Raw genomic sequence first — 22556 nt, 5'->3', positions numbered from 1 at the left:
GCAACCCAGAAGAGGCCTCTGGAGGCTTCAGGTAAAATTGTGGGTGCTGGACTTCATTATTTGTGGAATACCTTTTCTATGGGGGGGGGGAGTTCTAGAACAACCCCACATGGGTAAGGAGAGCCCACTGTATTAAAATTTCCAGTAATCTTTAGAGCCTGCATGGCTATGTATTCTGCATGCCTCAGATGGCACATTATTGAAGTGTTCCATAGACAGGATTTACCTTTTTGCTTCCCCGCTCTAAATCAGTCATTTTTAATGGCCTCTTGAGGAATTGCACAAGTACACACCTGAAACAGCCTTTAAAGTACTAGGCATACAATGGTGCAATATACAAGGCAGTGGTGTCACTAGGATTCGCGTCACCTGGTGTAGGAGGCCTGTGCATCACCCCATGTAGTGGGTGGGGCAACACCCCAGGTGGTGGGCGTGGTGATGTACCATCGCCCTGCCCCCACTGGTTTTTTGGCTGTACCTTTTGTTAGAACACAGGTATTTCAATGTGGTTTGTTTCATTGCATTCTGCATGAAATTACGCATTGATTGATATATAACATGATGGGATTATTCCTCCAAACTCTGATTTTAGTGATTTTGAAAACTTGTAGAGTCTCTCTCTCTCACACACACCCCGTGTCAACTTACTAACACCTTATTGCAGCAGTTCTCAAACTATTAGCACTAGGACCCACTTTTTAGAATCTGTCCAGGACCCATTGGAAGTGATGTCATGGCCAGAAGTGACATCATCAAGCAAATAAAAATAAATAATTATAAATAATTAAATTAAGATAAAAGAAATAATTAAATAAAGGGGAGCCAGTCCTGTTCCACCAAGTGAATCTACTCTGAAGTAAGTCCCATAGTGGTCAATGGGGCTTACTCTCTGGAAAGTGTGGGTAGGATTGCAGCCTGTCAGCCCAAGCCTATGCATGTCTACTCTGAAGTAAGTCCCATAGTGGTCAATGGAGCTTACTCTGTAGTCTGCCTGCAATAACAACCCCCCAAAAAGAATCAGTGAGATTTCCAGCCCTCCCAGTGCCCAGTTTAAAGTTCTTCTATTTCAGGCATATCAAGATAAAGACCCTCCTGGCTTTGCAAGTGCAAAATAGAAAACTTCCCCTTACCAGCTGAAGCCTCTTTTTGGTCCTTTTTAGTGGGGGGAGGGGGAGGCTGCCTTCTGGAGAAGCTTCATCGGATTGGGACCATTCTGGTGTCCTCACATTCCCCTTTGCCTGGCCTGACCACCAGCCAAGGCTCATCTGCCTACTCACAAGTAAACGTGACCATGAAGCTGCTTTGCTTTCCATAGGGCTCAACAGGGCAGCTGGGAGGCAGGGACCTCCTTCTCGGGTGTTTTTTTGGGCTGCATTAATTGGATCAGGACCAGTCTGACGTCCTTGGAGTCCTCTCAGCCTGCCCTGTGTCCTGTATATTTTTAATATATTAGTTTTGATGCTACCACAGTATGTGACTGCATTTGGGGAAATGTGACACATCTGTACTTCTAACAGGCTATATATGCTTTTAACAATGATAGTCAATGGGACTTATTCCTGGCTAAGTGTGGGTAGGATTACAGCCTAGGATTGTTAAAAATTTTCCTGCTTGATGATGTCACTTCTGGTCATGGCATCAGTTCTGGTGGGTCCTGACAGTTTCTCATTCTAAAAAGTGTGTCCCAGTGCTAAATGTGTGAGAACCACTTTTCTAAACTACCCAGTGGTGTTGCTAGAAGGGGGCAAAACAATAAGTACTGCAGGTGCCACAACATGGAGGGTAAGCAACCCCTCCCACTTGCTGTTGGAGCCATTTTGGGCAGTGACGGCAACGCGCAGGAGCTGCCATTTGGTTCGGCTAGTGCCTGCGTGTTGCTGCCTGGAATGGCTCTGAAGGCAAGTGGGAGGGGGTGCTTACACACTGCATGGCACCACCTGCAGTATACTTACTATTTTTCTCCCTCTAGCTATGCTACTGAACCCACCACTCCCCTTTTCTCTCCTCCACATTTCCTTTTCCAACCCAAGGAATGGGAGGAAGTGGAGATACAGTGGAATGGGTGGGCAGTTAAGAGGCAGGTGCCATCTGTCATTCTGCTGCCTGAGACAACTCCTCAGCTGACCCATGGATAAGCCAGTCTTGCTAAGTAGCATCTTGTGGGTGTATATATTTTCTCACTTAGGGTTGCTGTAGATTGTTTCTTCACAGGATTTTTTTCTTACACCTTTTATTTTTTCAGCATACCTTCTATATTGTGAACACCACACACAGCATATATGCTTCCAACCAGCTGCATGCAAATGTCTCCAGAAAACAATATTTTAAAGAGTGACATTTTTAAATCACTGTGAATTTCTAATAGACCCGGAGGGAGGTTTTTGATAAAATAGGGACTGTTCCGCTTCACGTGGCAGTGCTCTCCAACTGATGGCCTGGGTACAAGCACTCTATTTCTCTGAGCAGTTCATGGTAGCTACTATTGCAAATCCTTACAGCTACATATTATGATAAAAGCCTGGCTTTGGTTCTTGTTTTATTCTCTCTCTCTCTCTCTCTCTCTCTCTCTCTCTCTCTCTGTGTTTGTGTGTGTTAAACAGCACACAAGAGATTTCAATTAAAGCTTTTAAAGCAATGTAAATAGCATGCAGTCAGGGTAGAACCTGTAGCAGGAGCTAAGAGCGCAAACCTATCACCATGGCAGTTTTGCAGCATTTTGCAAGCCCTGCCACCACATCAAGGGCCAAACTCACATGTTGATTGTAATAGGCAGTTTGCAAGGTCCACCTACAGTACAGAAAATTAGCTGCATCATTTTCTGAAGCTTCCTTATCCTTTTATTTTCCTTATCTTTAATTTTCCTTATCCTTCCTTGTCCACTCTGCATAGCCTTACCTCCACGTGGGTGGGTGGGTGTCAGCAGCAGCAGCAGCAGCAGTGCTGCTACCAAAAATAACACAGTGAAAGTGACAATCCACTCCCCTTCCTTGCACAGTCCTTTTGAATGAAACTGAGTTCTGCACTTCCTGCTTTATTTAAAGAGACTGAGCAAATCAGGAGCTAGATAAAGAGGTAGGGAAACACATTGCCAGTTTCTGCACAAGTTTTTCAAGCAGCAGCAACACACTTCCCTATCCCTGAGTCTTTCCATTTTCAGTCCCTTTAAATAAAAAAGGACACGTGAGATGAGATCACTCCCACCCCGTCCCACACTTTCTGCTTTATGTGATGGGACCATATGAGGAAGGATGGAGGCAAGGGGATAGGGAAGAAGAACTGTGTGGCTTCATCCATGGCTGGTGGAGGGAGCAGCGGCAGCAGATTCTGAGTTAAAGGCATCCTGAGCCTGTTTGCCACTACCTGCAGTCTGCTGCTTAATCACATCATTTGCATCATCTATGGGCCAGCCCTGGCCATTTGGCCCTTATCAAGTCCTCTTTTCCCACCCCCTGGACTGGATAAGGAAGAGGGGGGTGGAGCAGAAGAGGAAGTGTGGAGGAGGGAAGAGCATATCCCACATTTCCTGTTCTGCTCTGGCCCCCTCTTTCTTTTCCAATTCAGGGAGTGGGAAGAGGAACAGTGGAAGTGATTGGGTGAACAGGGATGGGTGCCCTCACCAACTTGCTGCCTGATGGGACTGCTTCAGTCAGCCTCATGGATGGACCAGCCCTGCTATCATGGTTAGTAATAATTAGTTCTCCATGAATGTCTGCATTCCTCTTGGAAAGCATCTAAGTCAGTGGCCATATCACATCTTACAGCAGTGAATTCCATAAAGTGTAACGGTGTGTTGCATGAAGAAATACTTTATTTTATCACTGGGTTCTGAGGGCACATGAGACAGCCACCTTGGTGAAGCTAAGCAGGTCTAGATCTGGTCACTGTCTAGATTGGAGACTACTTGGGTACCCCATGAAAACCATCTTGCATTGCATGATGAAAGATAGGACATAAAATATGTGTGGGCCACAAACTAGAGAAGCATTCCATTGGGCCTGTGCATTGTTTCTGTAGTGATCACAGCAACACATGTGCCAGTGGGTACACCATAACATCTTTCAAATCAGGGTTCACATGCTGCTTTGATATTGTCAGGTGAATGATAAAGAAGTATGCTGCTTAGGAATCCCTGTAGCATGGCAGTTATGGGACCCATGTCCAGTACTGCCAAAAAGAATTCTGGGAGGGGATTTAGGGGCAACTCCAGTTTATCCACTCTTTTGGAGCTGAGTGTCTCTGGGGCAAGGATATCAGACTTTGATGCGGATTCAAAGTGGTTGTAGGACTATGGAAATCTTAACAGTCTTGGTTGTCAGTAGCCTCTATTGAGTTTGATGGGACAAAGGTTGCATTTGGCTTTGTTGTTTGAGAAATGTGAAGCTCTTACCACTTGGATGGCAAGTGGCAATTGTAGTCCCCTCCTTTGGCAGTATCCCCGAGTTGTTCCTGTGGGAAAAGGTAGTGCTGCACTTGGAAACAACATTGCAAAATTGACTTAACATATCTGACTGAGCACAGGCCTGACATCCTTTGCTATAAAGCAGCTGTGTTCCATATGCCTGTCTGCAGCAGGTCCCTATAATACACAGGCCCAACTCCTCCACACTCATCCATCACAGTGGCATTTTCCTAGTAAACAATAGCTATGCACAGCAATGCAATGCAACAACCCTTTGTTGACACTGCAATATTATTAGCTCAAGAAGCCCTCTGCAGGATGAAAAGGCACAGCTGGAAAGAATCAAACCACTTCTTTAATCGGTAGCCCACATGAAATCAGTCCAGTCTGACACATAGTGATCACTGTGACAGAAGAATGAGCCCAAAGTCTGGGAAGAAGTGCATGGCAGTGAGGTGCCTAGACAGTAATAACTTTCTTAATGCTGTCTAGATTTTACAGCATAAAATCTTGAAACCAGATAGGTGGTAAACCAAGATGTAAAGATGGAGATCACAACTAGTTCTGCAGTCCCAGTGGGGCTTGCTTTTCTGAAACAGCAAATCTCTTATATGGCAAACTGCTCTTGAAAATGAGGAGACTTTCCAAGGTAGTTTGTGTTATGGCATGGGGGTTAATTTCTTTTTCCGCCAACTAAAATTTACAGTGCCTTTGCAGCAGTTAGCACTGGCAAGAGCACTAGTTCCACCAGCGCTAAAGCCCAATAGAATTGGGCTGTAACTGAACAAATGTGTGAATTGATGCAACAGCAGTTAGAATCTGTCCAGGTGAAATATTAAGTATAAGTGAAGTATGAATAGAAAGTATTCACTCTCTTACAGGCATTCATGGCTAACATGTTGAATAAATCAGCACTATCTCTGGAAATGCCTTCATAATCAGTATTCAAAGTGTGGTGCTTCAATTATATAAGGAGCAGTACAAATTTAAACCAGCTCTTGATAGCTTTATCTATTTACTTTACACAGCTGTTGCAAAGCTGAAGTTTCACCTCTCAACAGCTCCTGAACTGCAATGTAGGCGGATTGCATATTTTGGAAAGTGCGGCCAGATGTGTGATTTCAAAATTTGTATTCCTTTGTAGGAAAATTGTTTCATATAGATGAGCAGAAGTATATATTTCAATAAGCACTCACCGTGCAAGATACAGATCCAACTTTATATGAATGGGCTGGCTGAAGCCATCATTCATGATATGTCAGATCTGTAGCACAAGAAGTAAGTGTGAATATAAAAAGACCACTGGAGCAGCATGAAAAGATGAATTTGGTACAAGGGCTGGTTCCCCAGTTACCTTTTAGAAGCTAAACCACCCTCATGAATCACACCCATGACTAAAGATATATGAAAAAGCAGGGTGAGAATTACTATCCATGTATCAATATTGAAACAATATCCATGTATAGCACAATTCTGTAATTGGCTTCAGAAACCACATCTCTGTATCTGAAGACTGTTCAGCGTATGTTAATTCTCAGATCACCTCTTACTTATTTTCTGCTATCTGTGTAGCTCATGTTTTTATAAAGCTAACACAAGCAGCCCAAGATGATCCTGAAGGTTATTTGAAAGAGAGAGCTGAAATCATAGCACCAATCTCCACAGATTTTTTGTTTGAAAAACATGACTTCCTTCTCCATCTTTCCCATTTCTCTAAAGAGATATTCACAGCAATGTCATCACATTAACCCACTTGGGAACAGTCGCTGTAATGAATCACATAGGGCCATTGTAGCAATGCATGCTTGGTCACATTTAACCAATTTAACACCAAGTCTCCATTCTACTTGTCCGTGCTTCTTGTACTGGTTCTAGTGGCCACTTTCCTGCACTCTATGAGCAGAAAACAGCAGAGTATATACAATGGCTCCTCAGAGTGCTCTAGTGAAGGGGTGTCAAACATAACCGGCCATCAGGATCTCAGCTGCTGAGGTGTTACAGCTGAAATGGCAGCCCACATGAAAACTGCGCTTTCCCAAATCTTGAAATATGATCAAGATTTGCGTACTCTCTCTTAATGAGAGAGTTAATGAGTTTCTATATGAGAACAGGGTCTGGTTTCTGAAAATTAGCTGCTTAATGATGTCACTTTCTGCTTAATGACATCACTTTCGGCCCTCAGCTGGAGTCCTGAATGCTAACTTTCACCCTCTGTATGAAACGAGTTTGATATCCCTGATCTAGTGTAACCTCCCCTCTCTCACTTTACTGCATCTTAACTGGGCTTGCTGCAATTGATCCAAACACCCAGGAATGTGGAGGACCAGTCACTTGAAAATGAGTCCCACCAGCACATGTGCAGCTTCATCAGCTTCCCTTTCAGGTTTTTGTATGCAGGTTTGTGATGGACGTCCTCCCCCCTCCCCATTTTTCCTTATGTTTGCACTCTAACCCCTTAGAAGCTTCTGTGCTCGTTCAGTAACCTGAACATGCCTGAACAGTAGCCCAGAGCATGCTCTTGCAGCACTCCTGGTCCTGTGTTTGAAATGCCATTCCCAGATAGGCATGTGCTGATGTGGATTTGAGTCCTTCATGTTTGGAGTAGCCAAGCCTCCTACTTCAGTGTTTCTCAAGGTTTGTCCCCTGCTGTACCACTTCACATGGTCCACCTATTTGAAGTACCACCAGAAGAAACCGGTGATGACATCATCTGGGTTGGGAGGCCAGATGCAACACAATGAACACCAGTAAGAGGCTCAGGGTGGATAGGAGGGCTTTTAGGAGGACAGAAAAGCATGCTCTTCCCCTCCAAGCCAAGCCTCCTTTGGGCCGGCCTAGGAGGGTTGCAAATGTGCCTTGCGCCTTCTCATGGGTTAGGCCTGTACGCAGAGGTGCACCAGCCCGCAGAGGCTGAATTCATCTCCGCGTTAACGGAGGAATTGAGACTTGTGTCAGCCAAGCTGAGCCGATGCAATGCTCTGATGGGTGGAGAAGGAGGTGGGGAGGAGGCAGGAGGGAGGCATTCCAGGGTGGGGGGTGGCCCTGGGCGCGGGCAGGTGGGGAGTGGGAGGCGGGGCTGTGTCCCAGCAGTTATGCCGGATCCCAACCCCATTCCTCGAGAAGCGCAGAGAAGCTTCAAGCCGCTCCGCTGTCCTCGGACTTGTGCCACCTCAGAAGGTGGCATAAGTTTGAGGAGACCCATAGGGGCTGCAGTGTCTTACCCGGTGGTAAGGGAGTTTCCCCTTACCTTCGGCTGAGCCACTGTGGTGCCCTATCTCGTACTGGATACAGTGCAAGCTTCCTGGCTTGCTAGTTCCAGCACAAGATAGGATTGTGCCCTTAGATTGTCATGTACCTGCTGTCATGTGCCTGTACTTACTCTCCTGTACATGCAGAGAACGGAACTCCTGGTAATGAAAGGAGCTAGCAATAGGACTGTAATCCTAGCTACATGCATTGATGGAATTAATTTTGTTCTGTTTTCCTGACTCAGTCCAAGCCAGTCTGCAAATTTCAGCAGATTAGAAACAAGTTGGGGTTTTGTGTACTTTGAGTGGCTTCCTAGCTTCATCTGCTGGGCATTACTAGTCAATGTATCCAACTGGATATCAAGCTTTTACTTTGTGTCCATCTAGTCTAGTCAGGCATTTTCTATCAACCTGATTATACTTTTTTCTACACCTCTTTCCACATTTGATTTAATTTCTTTTTGTTTTAGGTTTCCAATAAACCAGTTATATTTTTACTCCTTGTCTGCCTAGTCCATGTTCATGGTAATGTAGTGTGTTGTCATGCCTGATGGCTTGCAGATGCTCTTGACATTTGATATTTAATAACAACCCCTGGGGTTCTGTATTTTCCTGGGAGGAGGGGCTTTGCCAGATGGTCCCTCTCTGACTAGTCACTTGAGCCTGGGATGGTGGCAGCAGACAGAACTACCAGTTTTTCCGCATTCAGCTGCTAATCCAGTAAAAAGGGAAAATGAAGAGTGGGAAGGGGTGTGTGAGCATTAACCACTAGGCTCTGCTGTCCTCCACTTGCAGCCTTCTCCAGCTAACTTCCTGACAATGCTTCTCTCAGCAGTTGCTAGGAATTGAATCAGGGACATTCTGCATATATATCACATGCTCTATCACTGAGCTATGCCCAAGTAAGTGTACATCCTTAGATATACTGGGGACAGCAGGAACTGCTCTACCATGCATACTACTTAATTTATCAGTTCATATACATGCAGAGGTCTTCAAACATTTCAGCAGGAGGGCCATGTCAAATATCTGGCACAGTGTCAAGCTTCCTCTTGAGGAAGCTGCTTGAACCATTCACAAATGAGGCTATACTATATCTCCAAAACTAGACATGATAGGGCAAAACGGATGCCATTTTTGGAATCAGCATCCCAAGTATACCCAGGAATTGGTATAACGTTTAAGGAAGCAAAATGCGTGTTGGCCTCTGTAATCTGTTTAACACAGCCATTTCACTTGCATTACATGATCTCCAGAATTAGTGATTAACTGCATGACCCAGATCATTTTTTTATACATAAAAGCCACAATGCAGCAATGCCAAAGCACACTGACTAATAAAATGTCTAGTCGTAGGCTGGAGTGACAATACAAATATTGAAAAGAACCAAGGCCATAGGGCACAAGTAGTATGAATATGTGTGTCTTTTCCCAGAAGGCATATACCTGCAGCCCTCATTGCATGAGCTGCATCGCAGAATAATAAAATTTCACCTTCTCCACTTCCTTGGCACAGACTTTCCATTCTACTGAACAACAAATGGAATTGCTCTGCCCAGTCAGTCTGGGTGTATTTATATCTCGAAAGTAGGATAAAGCTTTAGAAGCACAGCCTATCTTAAAATAACATTGACAGCTGGCCCTGAAGAACTACTGGGGTGTTCGGAGACTATTGACTAGATGCAGGATATCTGATCTACTTGGATTTACAGGATGCTACTGTGCAATAGGTTAGAGAGGTGGGCTACAGACACAAAGAAGGACGGTAGTGTAGTACAGGATGTAGTAAAGTGTTCCGCTCTCATAGTTATTGTTTCTTGCTAATGAGGCTAAGCTTGCTAATGTACCTGCTGGCATCTCTGAAAGTACATTTGTGGGAACAAATGCACACAAATATGGGGGGTTGATTCATGGAAATTATTATTAAGAATATGTATACAGTATACAATGCTTTTTAAGTAAAAAAATGTTCAAAGTGGTTTCTGTGACAAAGGCATGAAAAATGGTTCCATGGACCCAAAGGGCTCACAATCTGTGTGGCCTTTGACTGTCGTGCTTCCTGATCTGGTTGTGGACCGGATCTCTCCTGGCTAACCCTCAGAAACTGTTTTTAATGTCACAGTTGAGTCCTGAATCGTGTAGAGTTATATGGGCTCCTAAACACATGCAGAATGCATTCTCTTCCACCAGTAAGCAACCACCCACACCCAGAGTTTTAGACAGCAAAGCTACCAGGTGGGAAGGTGTCGTTTCCAAGTAAGCATTTTGGTTTTGGTTCTTTTAATGGCATAGGAGGGTGCGCACATCTCTATTCTAGAAATTAAGTAATGCAGAAATACACAAATGTTAAGTAGACATGACTATTTAGGTTCTAGAAAACAACAACCTGTTCAAAAATACTATGTAGCCCTGAAAAAAACAAAACAAAAGAAAGCGCTAACAAAAAAAAACCCATCTCCAAAATAACAAAAGAGGTAAAAGGTATAAAAATAAAACATAAACAGTAAAACAATACAAATCCTCAAACACACAGACTCACATTCAAGTCCTCAGAACAGGATGGTGGCTGCAACTTAATATTCAGTCTGAATTACTATGCTTGAATAATATATCAACACCATTTAGTAGATGCCTGACCAGCAAGATATATTTTTTTTAATGGCATGAGTATGAATGGGAGGGGGTGGAAGACAGTTGCCTCAGGGGTATAATCTTATCTCCAAGTATAAAGATTTATGCATGACAGCTTCAGCACACCCAGATGAGTATATATCCCTAAGGCTTTTCTAAAAGTCTATACAGCAGAAATTGCTTTATCATTCTTGGAGATAATTACTAACCCCAAACCCAATAAATGTTGCGGCTGCAACGTACCAAGCTTCTTACACTTTCTTACAATCTTGGCAGTCTGCAAGCATATAAACTCTGTTTTAATAAAGAAAAGGAATGTTGGGAGGGGGTAGTTTTGTATGGCACAACTGCACAGATAGGGCGCTACATTTAAGAGCATATGAGCCCTGCTGGATCAGACTCAGAGAATCTCCCCGTCCAGTACTGAATGTCCCACAGTGGCCTGCAAGACCTGCAAGCCAAAGCTGGACATGAAGACAACAGCCCTTGCTCACTGGTGCTTCCCAGTAGTTGGTATTTAGGGACTGGACAGATTTTTGGAGGAAAACGCAATGGCAGGTTACAAGCCATGTTGGGTATGTACAGTCTGAGATTAGCTGGTTGCTTATCATGACGGCCAGGTAGGAATTCTTTTCTGTCACCCAAATTGGCAGTAGATGGCAGTTTTTTGCCTACCCCAGACTGGCAAGGGTGGGAAGGTGTGTTCAGTAGGTTTCATGTTTTAAAAATTGGTCACTTGTATTTAATATGGTAGCCCAGTTAGACACAAGCTGCAGTCTATTGTCTTCACGGGGGGGGGGGGGAGGGAAGTGCAAGGGTAAATAGAATGCCAGATGCAGTGAGATGCAAGTATCTTGTCTGTATACTCCCTGAGGCATTTGGTGGGCTGTTGTGAGATATAGGAAGCTGGACTAGATAGGCCCTAGGCCTGATCCAGCAGGGCTCTTCTTATGTTCTTATAGCAGTGGTTCTCAAATTCTCTGGGAGAGTTTGAGTGCCAGTAAGTCTTTGCAGGGGCGGGGGGAAGGCAGCGGCGCGATCGCCAGGATCGCGCTGCTCAGGGGGCTGCAGGGGCTTGGGTGCACTTACCCAAGCCTCCTGCAGCCTCCCTGCGGTGCGGGGAGCCCAGCATAACTGCTGGCAGGGCTCCCCGCAGCAGGGAAAGTGGATGCAGAGCGATCGGGCCCACTTTCCCTTCTGCCCTGCCAGCAGTCGTGCCAGGCTCCCCGCACCCCAGGGAGGCTGCAGGAGCTTAGGTAAGTGCACCCAAGCCCCTGCAGCCCCCTGAGCGGCGCAATCCTGGCGATCGCGCTGCTGCCTTCCCCTCACCTCTAAGCTGCGCCCGCCCCTTAAGGAGGCAGAGACCAGGGCCCTCAGGCTAGGGTGTCGCGATGCTCCAGTTTGAATAGCACTGTCTTATAGGGTCATACCAACACTGAATTTGAAGGTTGCATATTGCCATCATAAGAACATAAGAACATAAGAACAGCCCCACTGGATCAGGCCATAGGCCCATCTAATCCAGCTTCCTGTATCTCACAGCGGCCCACCAAATGCCCCAGGGAGCACACCAGATAACAAGAGACCTCATCCTGGTGCTCTCCCCTACATCTGGCATTCTGACTTAACCCATTCCTAAAATCAGGAGGTTGCGCATACACATCATGGCTTGTACCCCATAATGGATTTTTCCTCCAGAAACTCGTCCAATCCCCTTTTAAAGGCGTCTAGGCTAGACGCCAGCACCACATCCTGTGGCAAGGAGTTCCACAGACCGACCACGCGCTGAGTAAAGAAATATTTTCTTTTGTCTGTCCTAACCCGCCCAACACTCAATTTTAGTGGATGTCCCCTGGTTCTGGTATTATGTGAGAGTGTAAAGAGCATCTCCCTATCTACTCTGTCCATCCCCTGCATAATTTTGTATGTCTCAATCATGTCCCCCCTCAAGCGTCTCTTTTCTAGGCTGAAGAGGCCCAAACGCTGTAGCCTTTCCTCATAAGGAGGGTGCCCCAGCCCCGTAATCATCTTAGTCGCTCTCTTTTGCACCTTTTCCATTTCCACTATGTCTTTTTTGAGATGTGGCGACCAGAACTGGACACAATACTCCAGGTGTGGCCTTACCATCGATTTGTACAACGGCATTATAATACTAACCGTTTTGTTCTCAATACCCTTCCTAATGATCCCAAGCATAGAATTGGCCTTCTTCACTGCCGCCGCACATTGGGTCGACACTTTCATCAACCTGTCCACCACCACCCCAAGATCTCTCTCCTGATCTGTCACAGACAGCTCAGACCCCATCAGCCTATATCTAAAGTTTTGATTTTTTGCCCCAATGTGCATGACTTTACACTTACTGACACTGAAGCGCATCTGCCATTTTGCTGCCCATTCTGCCAGTCTGGAGAGATCCTTCTGGAGCTCCTCACAATCACTTCTGGTCTTTACCACTCGGAAAAGTTTGGTGTCGTCTGCAAACTTAGCCACTTCACTGCTCAACCCTGTCTCCAGGTCATTTATGAAGAGGTTGAAAAGCACCGGTCCCAGGACAGATCCTTGGGGCACACCGCTTTTCACCTCTCTCCATTGTGAAAATTGCCCATTGACACCCACTCTCTGCTTCCTGGCCTCCAACCAGTTCTCAATCCACGAGAGGACCTGTCCTCTAATTCCCTGACTGTGGAGTTTTTTCAGTAGCCTTTGGTGAGGGACCGTGTCAAACGCCTTCTGAAAGTCCAGATATATAATGTCCATGGGTTCTCCCGCATCCACATGCCTGTTGACCTTTTCAAAGAATTCTATAAGGTTTGTGAGGCAAGACTTACCCTTACAGAAGCCATGCTGACTCTCCCTCAGCAAGGCCTGTTCGTCTAGTCATGGCCATCATGGCTAGTAATCTTTAATGAACTTCTTCATTAATTTGTCAAATCTCCTCTTGGGACCTAATGGTCAAAGCACATACTACTTTTTTCTGTACAGTACATTGCTGGTAGTTGGCTCAGATATGATGTGGGTGAGTGGCTCAGTATCAAGAGCTCCCCCCCCCCCATGTATAGCATGTCATAAGTAACTGAGAACATACGCGAGAAAAATACATCCCAGAAGGTATACATCCCTACATTACAGAAGGTCTGTGTGGGCAGAGGTAGGAGAAGTCCAAGACTTCTTTCATGCACCATTGCCTGCGCAGGCTGTTCACTGCATGGCAGAGTGAACTAGCCTAGGCGTCAAGATTTTCATTAGCTTCTTGGCATTCAAACCAAATATTGCAGATAAACATAAATGATGGTTTTACAGTTGCTGAGGGCCTTTCCATTCACTGTAGTTTCTCCAAGGGGACTGCACAGCCAATATAGATTCAAGCTTATCCAGGTGATGTTGCCCCAGCAAATCCTTCCACTGAGGCATTAATAATTGTTAACTGGCAGCCCAGACTATCATCTCAAGTAGGTAGCAAACTATAGTTTTTGTTCTAGCAAAGTCAGTTGACATGATTAGTTCTGCTCTAGGATGGTGGTGGTGATTTGAGCTAGAAAGTGTCTTTATGGTACTCAGGATCAATAAAGTATAGCTCAGTCAAAAGTAAAGGGGGGACATAGCTCAGTGGCAGAGTACATGTGTTATATGTAGAAAATCTGAGGTTCAATCCCTTGTAAATTCTGTTTCAGTCTAGAGCAGGGGTGCCCAAACCCTGGCCCAGGAGCCATTTGCAGCCCAATCAGGCCCACGGGGAGCTTCCAGTCTCCAATTAGCTTCTGGCCCACCAGAGACTTGTTGGACCCTGCACTGCTCCAATGTGACTACTCTCACCACAAGGGCCGACTGTTTGATCATTCGCACAAGCTGCAGGCCAAGGCTTCCTTCCGTTGCTTGCTCTTTCACATCTGTGAAGTGGCAGCGGCAGCAAAGGAAAGGCCAGCCTTGCTTTGCACAAGGTCTTTTATAGGCCTTGAGCTATTCAGAAACCTTCATTTATTCATATCAGTTCCATCTCTAATCTATTAATTTATGTAAATTTATTCAAATTTAAAATGTAAATTAATTCTCTTCTTCCCGGCCCCCAACACAGTGTCAGAGAGATGATGTGGCCCTCTTGCCAGAAAGTTTGGATACCCCTGGTCTAGAAAGTCACTGAGGCATCAATGATCTGACTCATTATAAAGCAGCTTTAGCATTTTAATATGTAATGCATACTCATTTTGACAGCATTTGTTAAAAAATGAGCACATCTTGCTGCACACAAGTATTCATGCAAATATTATTATTAGATTGTCTATCTAGCAAAATTATAACATATCTCAACTGACTGGAATTCTGTTCAGTGTTTGTGCAGGGAAATCTTGAAGTGCCAACACAAAACTCACAGGTATCAACAGACACTGATTTTTTTTCCACTTCTTATACAGATAAGCATTCAAATATTCAAGATACTGATAGTTTTTTTGATTTCCCTACATCATGTTATCAAGAGCAGAGACACAGAGTGACAATGATTGCTGCCTCCAGAGCTAGCTAGTTTTAAAGGGACTTTTCCCTGCAGTCTCACTTGTTAACATTTGCAGACATTATGCCCTGTATTAAGGGATCTGAATGCCAGAATAGAAACAAGATAATATGGTGCATTAAATTACTATTGGCACATTTTTCATGCTCCTTTATTGTGGGGTGCTAAAGGAGATAAATAACTTGGGCCCAAATCCTAACCAACATTCCAGCACTAGCATAACTGTGCCAATGGGGTGTGTGCTGCATCCTGCAGTTGGGAGGCAGCCATGGAGGCCTCCCCAAAGTTAGGGAATGTTCGTTGGAGCTGCATTGCCCTTATGTCAGTACTGGAAAGTGGGTTGGGATTGCGTCCTTATTTATAAAAAACAAATGAATTTATATTTATGTATTAGTCTAGAACATCAGAACATAAGAAAGCCTTGCTGGATCAGACTAGTATACATCTTGTCTGATCCAGCATCCTAACCCAGCATCCTGTTTCCAACAGTGGCAAGCCAAATGTTTCTGGGAAGTTCAAAAGAAGAACATCAGCCCTCCTCTATTCCAACATCTGGCATGTAGACATGAGCTGCCTCTGAACATGGCAGTTTCATTTAGGCCAAAATGATACATTATGACAAAATCATAACATGGAGCTCTCTCTCTCTCTCTCTCTCTCTCTCTCTCTCTCTCTCTCCCCATTCACCAAATGGGGTGAAAGAGTAGTGGAAGTATTGGGGGGGGGGGCTTTAAGATTCTGCCTCATCCCTACACAGCAGTTCCTATTCTAATTGTTTCCACCCGTTCTGTGTGAAGCTGCAATTGAGGTCGAAGCTGCAATAGGGTAAAGTCCTAGAGCCCCCCTACTCCCCCACTACAGTTTTGCCACTTGTGCCCCCCCCCCCTTAATAGTTAGCAAAAGAAAAACTCAAAACACACAGGCCACATTGCACTTTTGCCACAAAGCGTAGTTTGACCCCTTGCAAAAATTTCCTGTCATACATGTTTGGATATCAGTTTCCATCTCGTCCCCTTTGGAGGAAGCATCCCTCCAGGCCCAGATATATAAGTCCTGAATACATAAGTAAGGTGCATTCTATTTGTCCATGTATATACACTTGGCAGGGGAGTCACACACACAGGTTTGATAAGCAACTGCCCATTTCATTAGATACTTGAGGTGGATTTAGAAGGTTTAGGCCAGCGATTTTCAATTTTTTTCATCTCATGGCACACTGGCAAGGCACTAAAATGGTTTAGGCACACCATCAGTGTTTTGACCATTGACAAGGCACACTATGCTGCTGGCAGGGGGCTCACATTCCCCAATTGCCCTACTAATAAATGACCTTCCCCAAATTCCTGCGGCACACCTGCAAACCATCCACAGCACACCAGTGTGCCATGGCACAGTGGCTGAAAATAGCTGGTTTAGGCATTGCTGAACATACATCCAAAAATGCCTGATACTGCACTATGCCATTGGTCCATCTATGCCAATACTGCCTATTTTGATTGGTAGCTGTTCTCCATGGTCTTGGGAAGTGCTCTCTCTCATCACTAACGATCAGATCCTTTTTAAAGTGATGCTGCAGGGTTTTGAAACTTGCCAAATTCCTTGCATGAGCCAGAATCTTCTGGATGCAAAACGGGTGCCCCACCACTTGGCTGCAGACCTTCTATATTTACACATGCAAAATGTTTCAAAATTCTGTGACAATATAACCCGCAGTCTGCATCACTGACAACTGAAGTTTGTTGCCAGTATACTTTATTCAGATCAAGCTCACTGGCATGGTTTCACTTATTTTGCATAATTCATTCTGTTTGCATAATTCACTCATGGAGAGGGGCAAAGAGCTATGCAGAACACTCAGTCCCTGCTCCCTTACCACTGAAAGCCTTATTGAGTCCCTGCCTATCCTTTGAGGCTCCACCAGGCACAGTGTAGATGAATAGAGTACACAGCCACTGTCAGACAGTATTCTTTATATATGGGAGAAAACACCTTTCCTGAAACCTTTCCTGAAACCTTCTGAGACAGAATCAAATTTGTTAACAAAATCTAATACTGTATTGTAGCCTTGTGTTCAGATAACTATTTGATGGCATTCTGTTTTAGTACAGCAACCATAATCAGTGATGAAGTGTTCAGAGAGATTACTACAGTCCACCATGGTAATTTTAAAGATGTTTTTAAATATCAGATGTGTGTCTGTTCTTGCGCTGTAACTGTCAGAATGAAATGCTCTTTGGCATGGGCCAAGGGACTGTCAGTAGGCAATGGGGGTTTGTAGTTTTCTGTCATTCTTCCTTTAGCAATTATATGGGTCTTCTTCCATTTCCACAGTTAAGTAGAGTGGCCATACAAGATTATAGTGACAGATAGATGTTGAGGCTATAATATGCCCAAAGGCATGCCACACCAGGCAATTTTATTTATAGTTATATATTCCTTTAACAAATATTAATTTACTCAGAAATTCTGTGTCAAATCAATCTCTTGTGGCTGGATTAATGAATTATCACTCAATGTTTGCTGGTATACAGTATCTACAATAAAATAAGGAAGGAACTGTGGGTGAAGAGGAAGGTACAAGAAGCAAATATCTCATTGATGGATTTGGACTGTGAATAAAAGAGGAAGGAAAACTAATTCTGCAACAGATGCTGAGGGTTTAGCAGAAGGATGAACTGGTTGTTGCCACACAGACTCTGGATTTCCAGGAACAAATATTGACTTTCAACAATACACAACTTTCAACAATGAGAACTTGCATAGCATAATGGCAAGAAGAGAGAGAGCTGAGAAGTCTTCAGAACACATCATACCTCTGCCATAAACTATGTTGCCTGAGGCATGCCACAGTTCTTTCTGCCTCAGACTGCCATCTGCAATACAAGTACCATAACAATGACCTGCCTTACACAAAAGTATGACTCTTAACTTGAGAAGCGTGTGGATATTGCCTTAAGTTTTGCTCATGGAATCAGTAACTGTATAATTGTAAGTAGCAAAAATAAATAAATAAATAAATGACTAGCTGTGGGAAGTCAGGGATATTTTTAAGTGGCATCCTGAAAGTTTTTTTTTTTATGTCAATGTTTGAGTTCATATTAAAAGGTTGAAGAATGCAGAGGAGTTTTTTACAGGGGGAATTTCATCTGCGCATCAGCTCCTATGGAAATACAGCTGCACTACACATATTGATTTCGTGGACGTTTAACGTTGTTTCAGCTAAATGCACAGTGGCTGATGCACTGGTGTACTTCCTCCTATAAACTGCGGTTTCAAATATGACATGTGTAGGTGCTATCCTAGACATGTTTATTCAAAAGTGAGTCCCACTGTGCTCCATGGAGATTACTCTCAGATAAGCATGCACAGGACTGTATATATAATTAGCAGTAGTAGAATATGGATCCAGCTAGAAGTGAGGTGCTTAAGAGTTTTTATTCCAAAATACACTGTAAATCAAGTTTCAAATGTGTTACCCAGAATAACTTCCACTGCCAAAATTATAGGATCACAAAACTGCTGAACTAAGGTCTGAAAACTAATATAGTACTATTATTTTGTTTCCGTAATACTTACATAAACGGTTTTTAAGGTTTTCAAACCTTATAGTAATAGTTTTCAATTACTCAATATTTAGAAACAATTCAAGTTATATAACAAACCAGATCAATTCAGCAGAGAAAAGCACATTTATGAATTAGGACTTGCTCCCAAGTGCATCTTGCATATATTCTGTTTGCTCAGACTGTTTTCTACATTTCCCCATTTTAACACTGTTTTGCTGTCCATAATTAGCAACTGCCCTTCTAAATAAGCATAGTTGCAGGCTTCTGTTTTCTCCCTGTCAAAGTTGCAAAGCCTGCATAATTGATTATGAGTAGCAATAAACCTTAATTTTGCTATTTGCTTCCCACCTTACAAGCAGCTTGGAAAAAAAAAATTAACCAGGGTATATTTTTGTACTGGGCCACTTATGCATTTGAAATTCTAAAAATAAAAGTGCTCTCTTGCAGATTAGGTACCACAGAGATGCAATTAAAGAGTGCTAAATCGGTAATGCATTCAGGGTGCCAGGGATTGTATTTGTTCTCATGTCTTCAATTCAGTTCAGATACAAGGCAAAGATATCTGTGAACATCCTGAAAAACAAAGCCAAGCAAAAGTTCCAGTCTAAGAGGTTAGAATAGTCTATGCACTGTTTAAAGAGTTTACTTCCTGCAATAGCCATTGTTGTCAGTTTAAGGGGAAATCAAATGACCATTATTCAAGTCAAAAATCATTTGAAAGTACTTTTTTTTCTTTCAGCAATACTCACATTCATCTTCTGCAAACAGACCTTCTCTTTCAAGCCATTTTGTAAGGAATTCCAGTCATTTCAATGGAAAAAATAGAGTCCTGTTCAATGTACTGGCTGCCTGTGGTATTGTTTATCGCCTCCCTTTCCCTTTGATAACCATTTCTTCAGGAACTGGAAGTTGAGTTCAGAAATAGACTCCAATTCACTTGGCATCAAACATTCAGACTTCAACCCTTTCCAGCAGCTGTCATGCTCCCACTGAACCCAACCTGGTGCCAATAGATTTCACTATAATCTTTTCCTGGAGTGACGAGCCAGTGCTCTGCGTCTCATGAACTTGCCTTAACCCTCCAGATGGATGGTGCTCTCTCAACAACACTGAAAGAATATGAGCTGATCTGTCCTAAAGCCTTGTCTTTTTCATTCATCGACCTTGGAGGAAAATCCTGTGCCGCCTTTGAATTATTCATGATCCCTTCCACCACTCCCAGTATACACTTTAAATCATTTAATACAGCATGACTTTTTCCATTCCATCATCTTCTTCTTTTTTTTTTCAAACAAAACACCAAACAAATCCATGACTTATGTCTTCAGAGGTAGTAATGTCAGTTATTTTATTGATTTTTTTAACTGCAAAATAAGTGATGTTCATTAAAAGCTTCTCCAAACTGCATTTCTCAGGCTGGAATTCTAGGCACATACATTTGGGAGTAAGTTCAATGAAACACAGTGAAGCTTACTTCTGAGTAAACACGCATAATCAGAATAAGATCACCTGTCAGTAAAGCAAATGTCATGTCAATGGAAGAGGAGGGGCTGGGGGGGAGAAAGTAGATTAAAGTAAAATGTTGATTCTGATTCTATTTCAGGCAGAACAGAATGTGTTTGGAAAGCCGGAGATCTCACCCATTTTGTTCTCAGAGCTCTCTCTCTCACACACACACACACACACACACACACACACGTGCAGTGAGAGAGAGAGAGAGAGAGAGAGAGAGAGAGAGAGAGAGAGAGAGAGAGAGAGAGAGAGAGAGATTCACCATAGGAGAATAAAGAAATATTCTACAAGTACTGTGCTGTCCTTTGCTGAATTATTCTAATATAATCTGCATTATGAAGTCACATCTAGCATCTCTGCATCACAGCTATTGGTGTATGAAACAAAAAAGCAAATAGTCATTCCGGATTAGAAACATGCCAGCAAGCAGAATATATTCATCCATTTATGCAAACTTTGGACACCTCACATTAAAAGATTGCACCACACTATAGGAGCAGCCAGGGGCTGGAAACAGTTTTTGAAGGGCACTGAAAGAACAGTAGTATGAGAGAGAATGTAACCCTTTTCAGGCATTCATTGAAGTTGCCAATCCCTCATGATTGCCCTGAAACCTCCAGGAACTGGCATTGATCCGATACTGAAGAGCAATCCTGGAAATTTTAGCAGGGTTTCTAGAAATTTTCATTACATCATTTTGGAAAGAAAAAAAGTCTTCAGAAATAGCTTCAGTCAGAGTTTGCAGATTTACCGGGAAGAGCATCATGACAAAAAAAAAAAAATCCACCTTCCTGATCTGTGTATCCTCATCTGCCCAGAGTCCCCATTCTTACATCTACACAAGCAGGGAACCTGTTTAGTCAATTCAATAAATACATATAGACAGTGGTGTAGCTAGAGGGGCAGACCGCACTGGGTGACACCCTTGATGAGGTGACACCACCAAGTGGTCCAAACTGTGAAAACCTTGGAATTTACGAATAATAATAAGAATATACGAATATCATCATGTTTTATATCGACAGGTAATTTAATGTGGAATGCAATGAAACAATCCATGTTGAATTATCTGTATGCTTCCAAAAGTTATAGCCAAATAAGCAGAAAAGGAAAACACAACTGCCTTATGTAATAAAAAGTAGATGTTTTTAACTCAAAACTTACCAATGAGACCAATCCTTCAGAGAGCCAATGAGATGTTATTATGACATCTGGGCAAAGAGGGTACCCAATGTAGAGCCACTTTTTCAGGTGGTGCTCCTTTTAGCAGGGGGAGAGTAACCGTCCCTCTTCACTTCAGCATGGTGCCTTTTCTAGTGGCTGTTTCCTGGAGTTCTCCTGCATCTTTTTAGAAATTCAGCCCTTTAGGGACAAGGAACCATTCAGTTATTTGATTTTGGGTGCAATCCTAACCAACTTTCCAGCACTGACATAGCTATGCCAGTGGGGCATATGCTGCATCCTGCAGTTGGGGAGGACAGTCATGGAGGCCTCCTCAATGTAAGGAAATGTTTGTTCCCTTACCTTGGAGTTGCATTGCCCTAATGTCAGTGTTGGAAACTGGTTAGGACTGAGGTCTTTGGCTACAATCCTAACCACACTTTCCTGAGAGTAAGACCCATTGAACAAAATAGGACTTACTTCTGAGTAGACATGGTCAGGATTGTGCCCTTGTCTGTAAACAGCTTAGGGTGGAATCCTAACCCATTATGTCAGTGCTTTCCAACACTGGAAACACTGGGAACACTGGAAACGCTGGAAACACTTTCCAACACTGGGGCGTGTGCTGCATCCTGCAGTTGGGTGTCACTCATGGAGGCCTCCCCAAAATAAGGGAATGTTTGTTCCCTGACCTCAGAGCTGCATTGCCCTTATGCCAGAGCTGAAAAGCATTGACATAAGGGGTGAGGATTGAGCCCTTAGTGAATTTTTTTTTGTTGAAAAGTGGAACATAAATCTTCTTCTTATTAATAATAATTAAAATGCTAACACTAGAAATCCTATTCAGTTGTGTGCGTATCATTAAGTTGGTCACTCGTTAGTGTTTGTTGATTAGTGACTTGTTGGATGACCTGCACTGTTATATAGTAAAATAAATAACATTAATGGGGGTGACACCATGAGTTACCATACCAAGGGACACCAACCCTAGTGATGCCACCGCATACAGGTTGGGAGAAACTGTATTTAGAAGGTTATGGGAGACATGCTCTGATTAAAAGTGAGTGCACTTGTAAGGGGGTACGGCATAAGAGCCCCCTTACATCCCCCCACAATTTGAACATTGCTCTGATTTCATCTCCACCTCCTCTCAAAGGAGGGGGCTCAACTCCCAGGGACTTGCAAAGCTAGCCTGTCTTCTATAATGCAGCCCAGACAGGACCTCCAGATGTATCTCAGATTCCAAGCTGCCTGCTTGGCCCAGAGCTCCCTGTAAGGGCTGGGTCCAGGCCTGCCAGGTGCTGCCTATTCATCTCCCACCTGGACAAGGGTGGGTAGCAACCGGTGGTGTCATCAGCTGCCATCCTCTAGCACCTCCCTTGGCTGGGGACTCCTCTCCCGGGTAAACAGATATACACATTAGGGGGAAGGACATTCCTGCCATACATCAGGAGAACAGATGGAATAGTGCATGGAATCTTTCACAACAGCTTAATTCCAAAATGTGCAATCAAAATGTGGCAACCAGA

General features: G+C 43.6%; 1 protein-coding gene across 2 annotated transcripts in view; it reads right to left on the bottom strand.

The window, feature by feature from the left end:
* The window catches only part of SCHIP1 (schwannomin interacting protein 1), a 182413-nt gene extending 163059 nt beyond the window's left edge, over positions 1 to 19354 (bottom strand). Inside the window, exon 1 of one of the 2 annotated variants that reach the window (XM_066619261.1) lies at positions 19104 to 19354. In XM_066619261.1, the coding sequence (XP_066475358.1) occupies positions 19104 to 19109 (6 nt within the window). In that variant the 5' untranslated portion in view covers positions 19110 to 19354. The remainder of the gene's footprint in view (positions 1 to 19103) is intronic. The other variant, XM_066619262.1, reaches the window with a different exon arrangement.
* Between the last annotated feature and the right edge of the window lie 3202 nt (positions 19355 to 22556).

The sequence above is a fragment of the Tiliqua scincoides genome, chromosome 3 (genome assembly GCF_035046505.1).
Source record: "Tiliqua scincoides isolate rTilSci1 chromosome 3, rTilSci1.hap2, whole genome shotgun sequence".
In the NCBI taxonomy this organism is placed as follows: Eukaryota; Metazoa; Chordata; class Lepidosauria; order Squamata; family Scincidae; genus Tiliqua; species Tiliqua scincoides.
The sequence above is the reverse complement of the archived record's forward strand: the minus strand, read 5'-3'. Positions and strand labels throughout refer to the sequence as shown.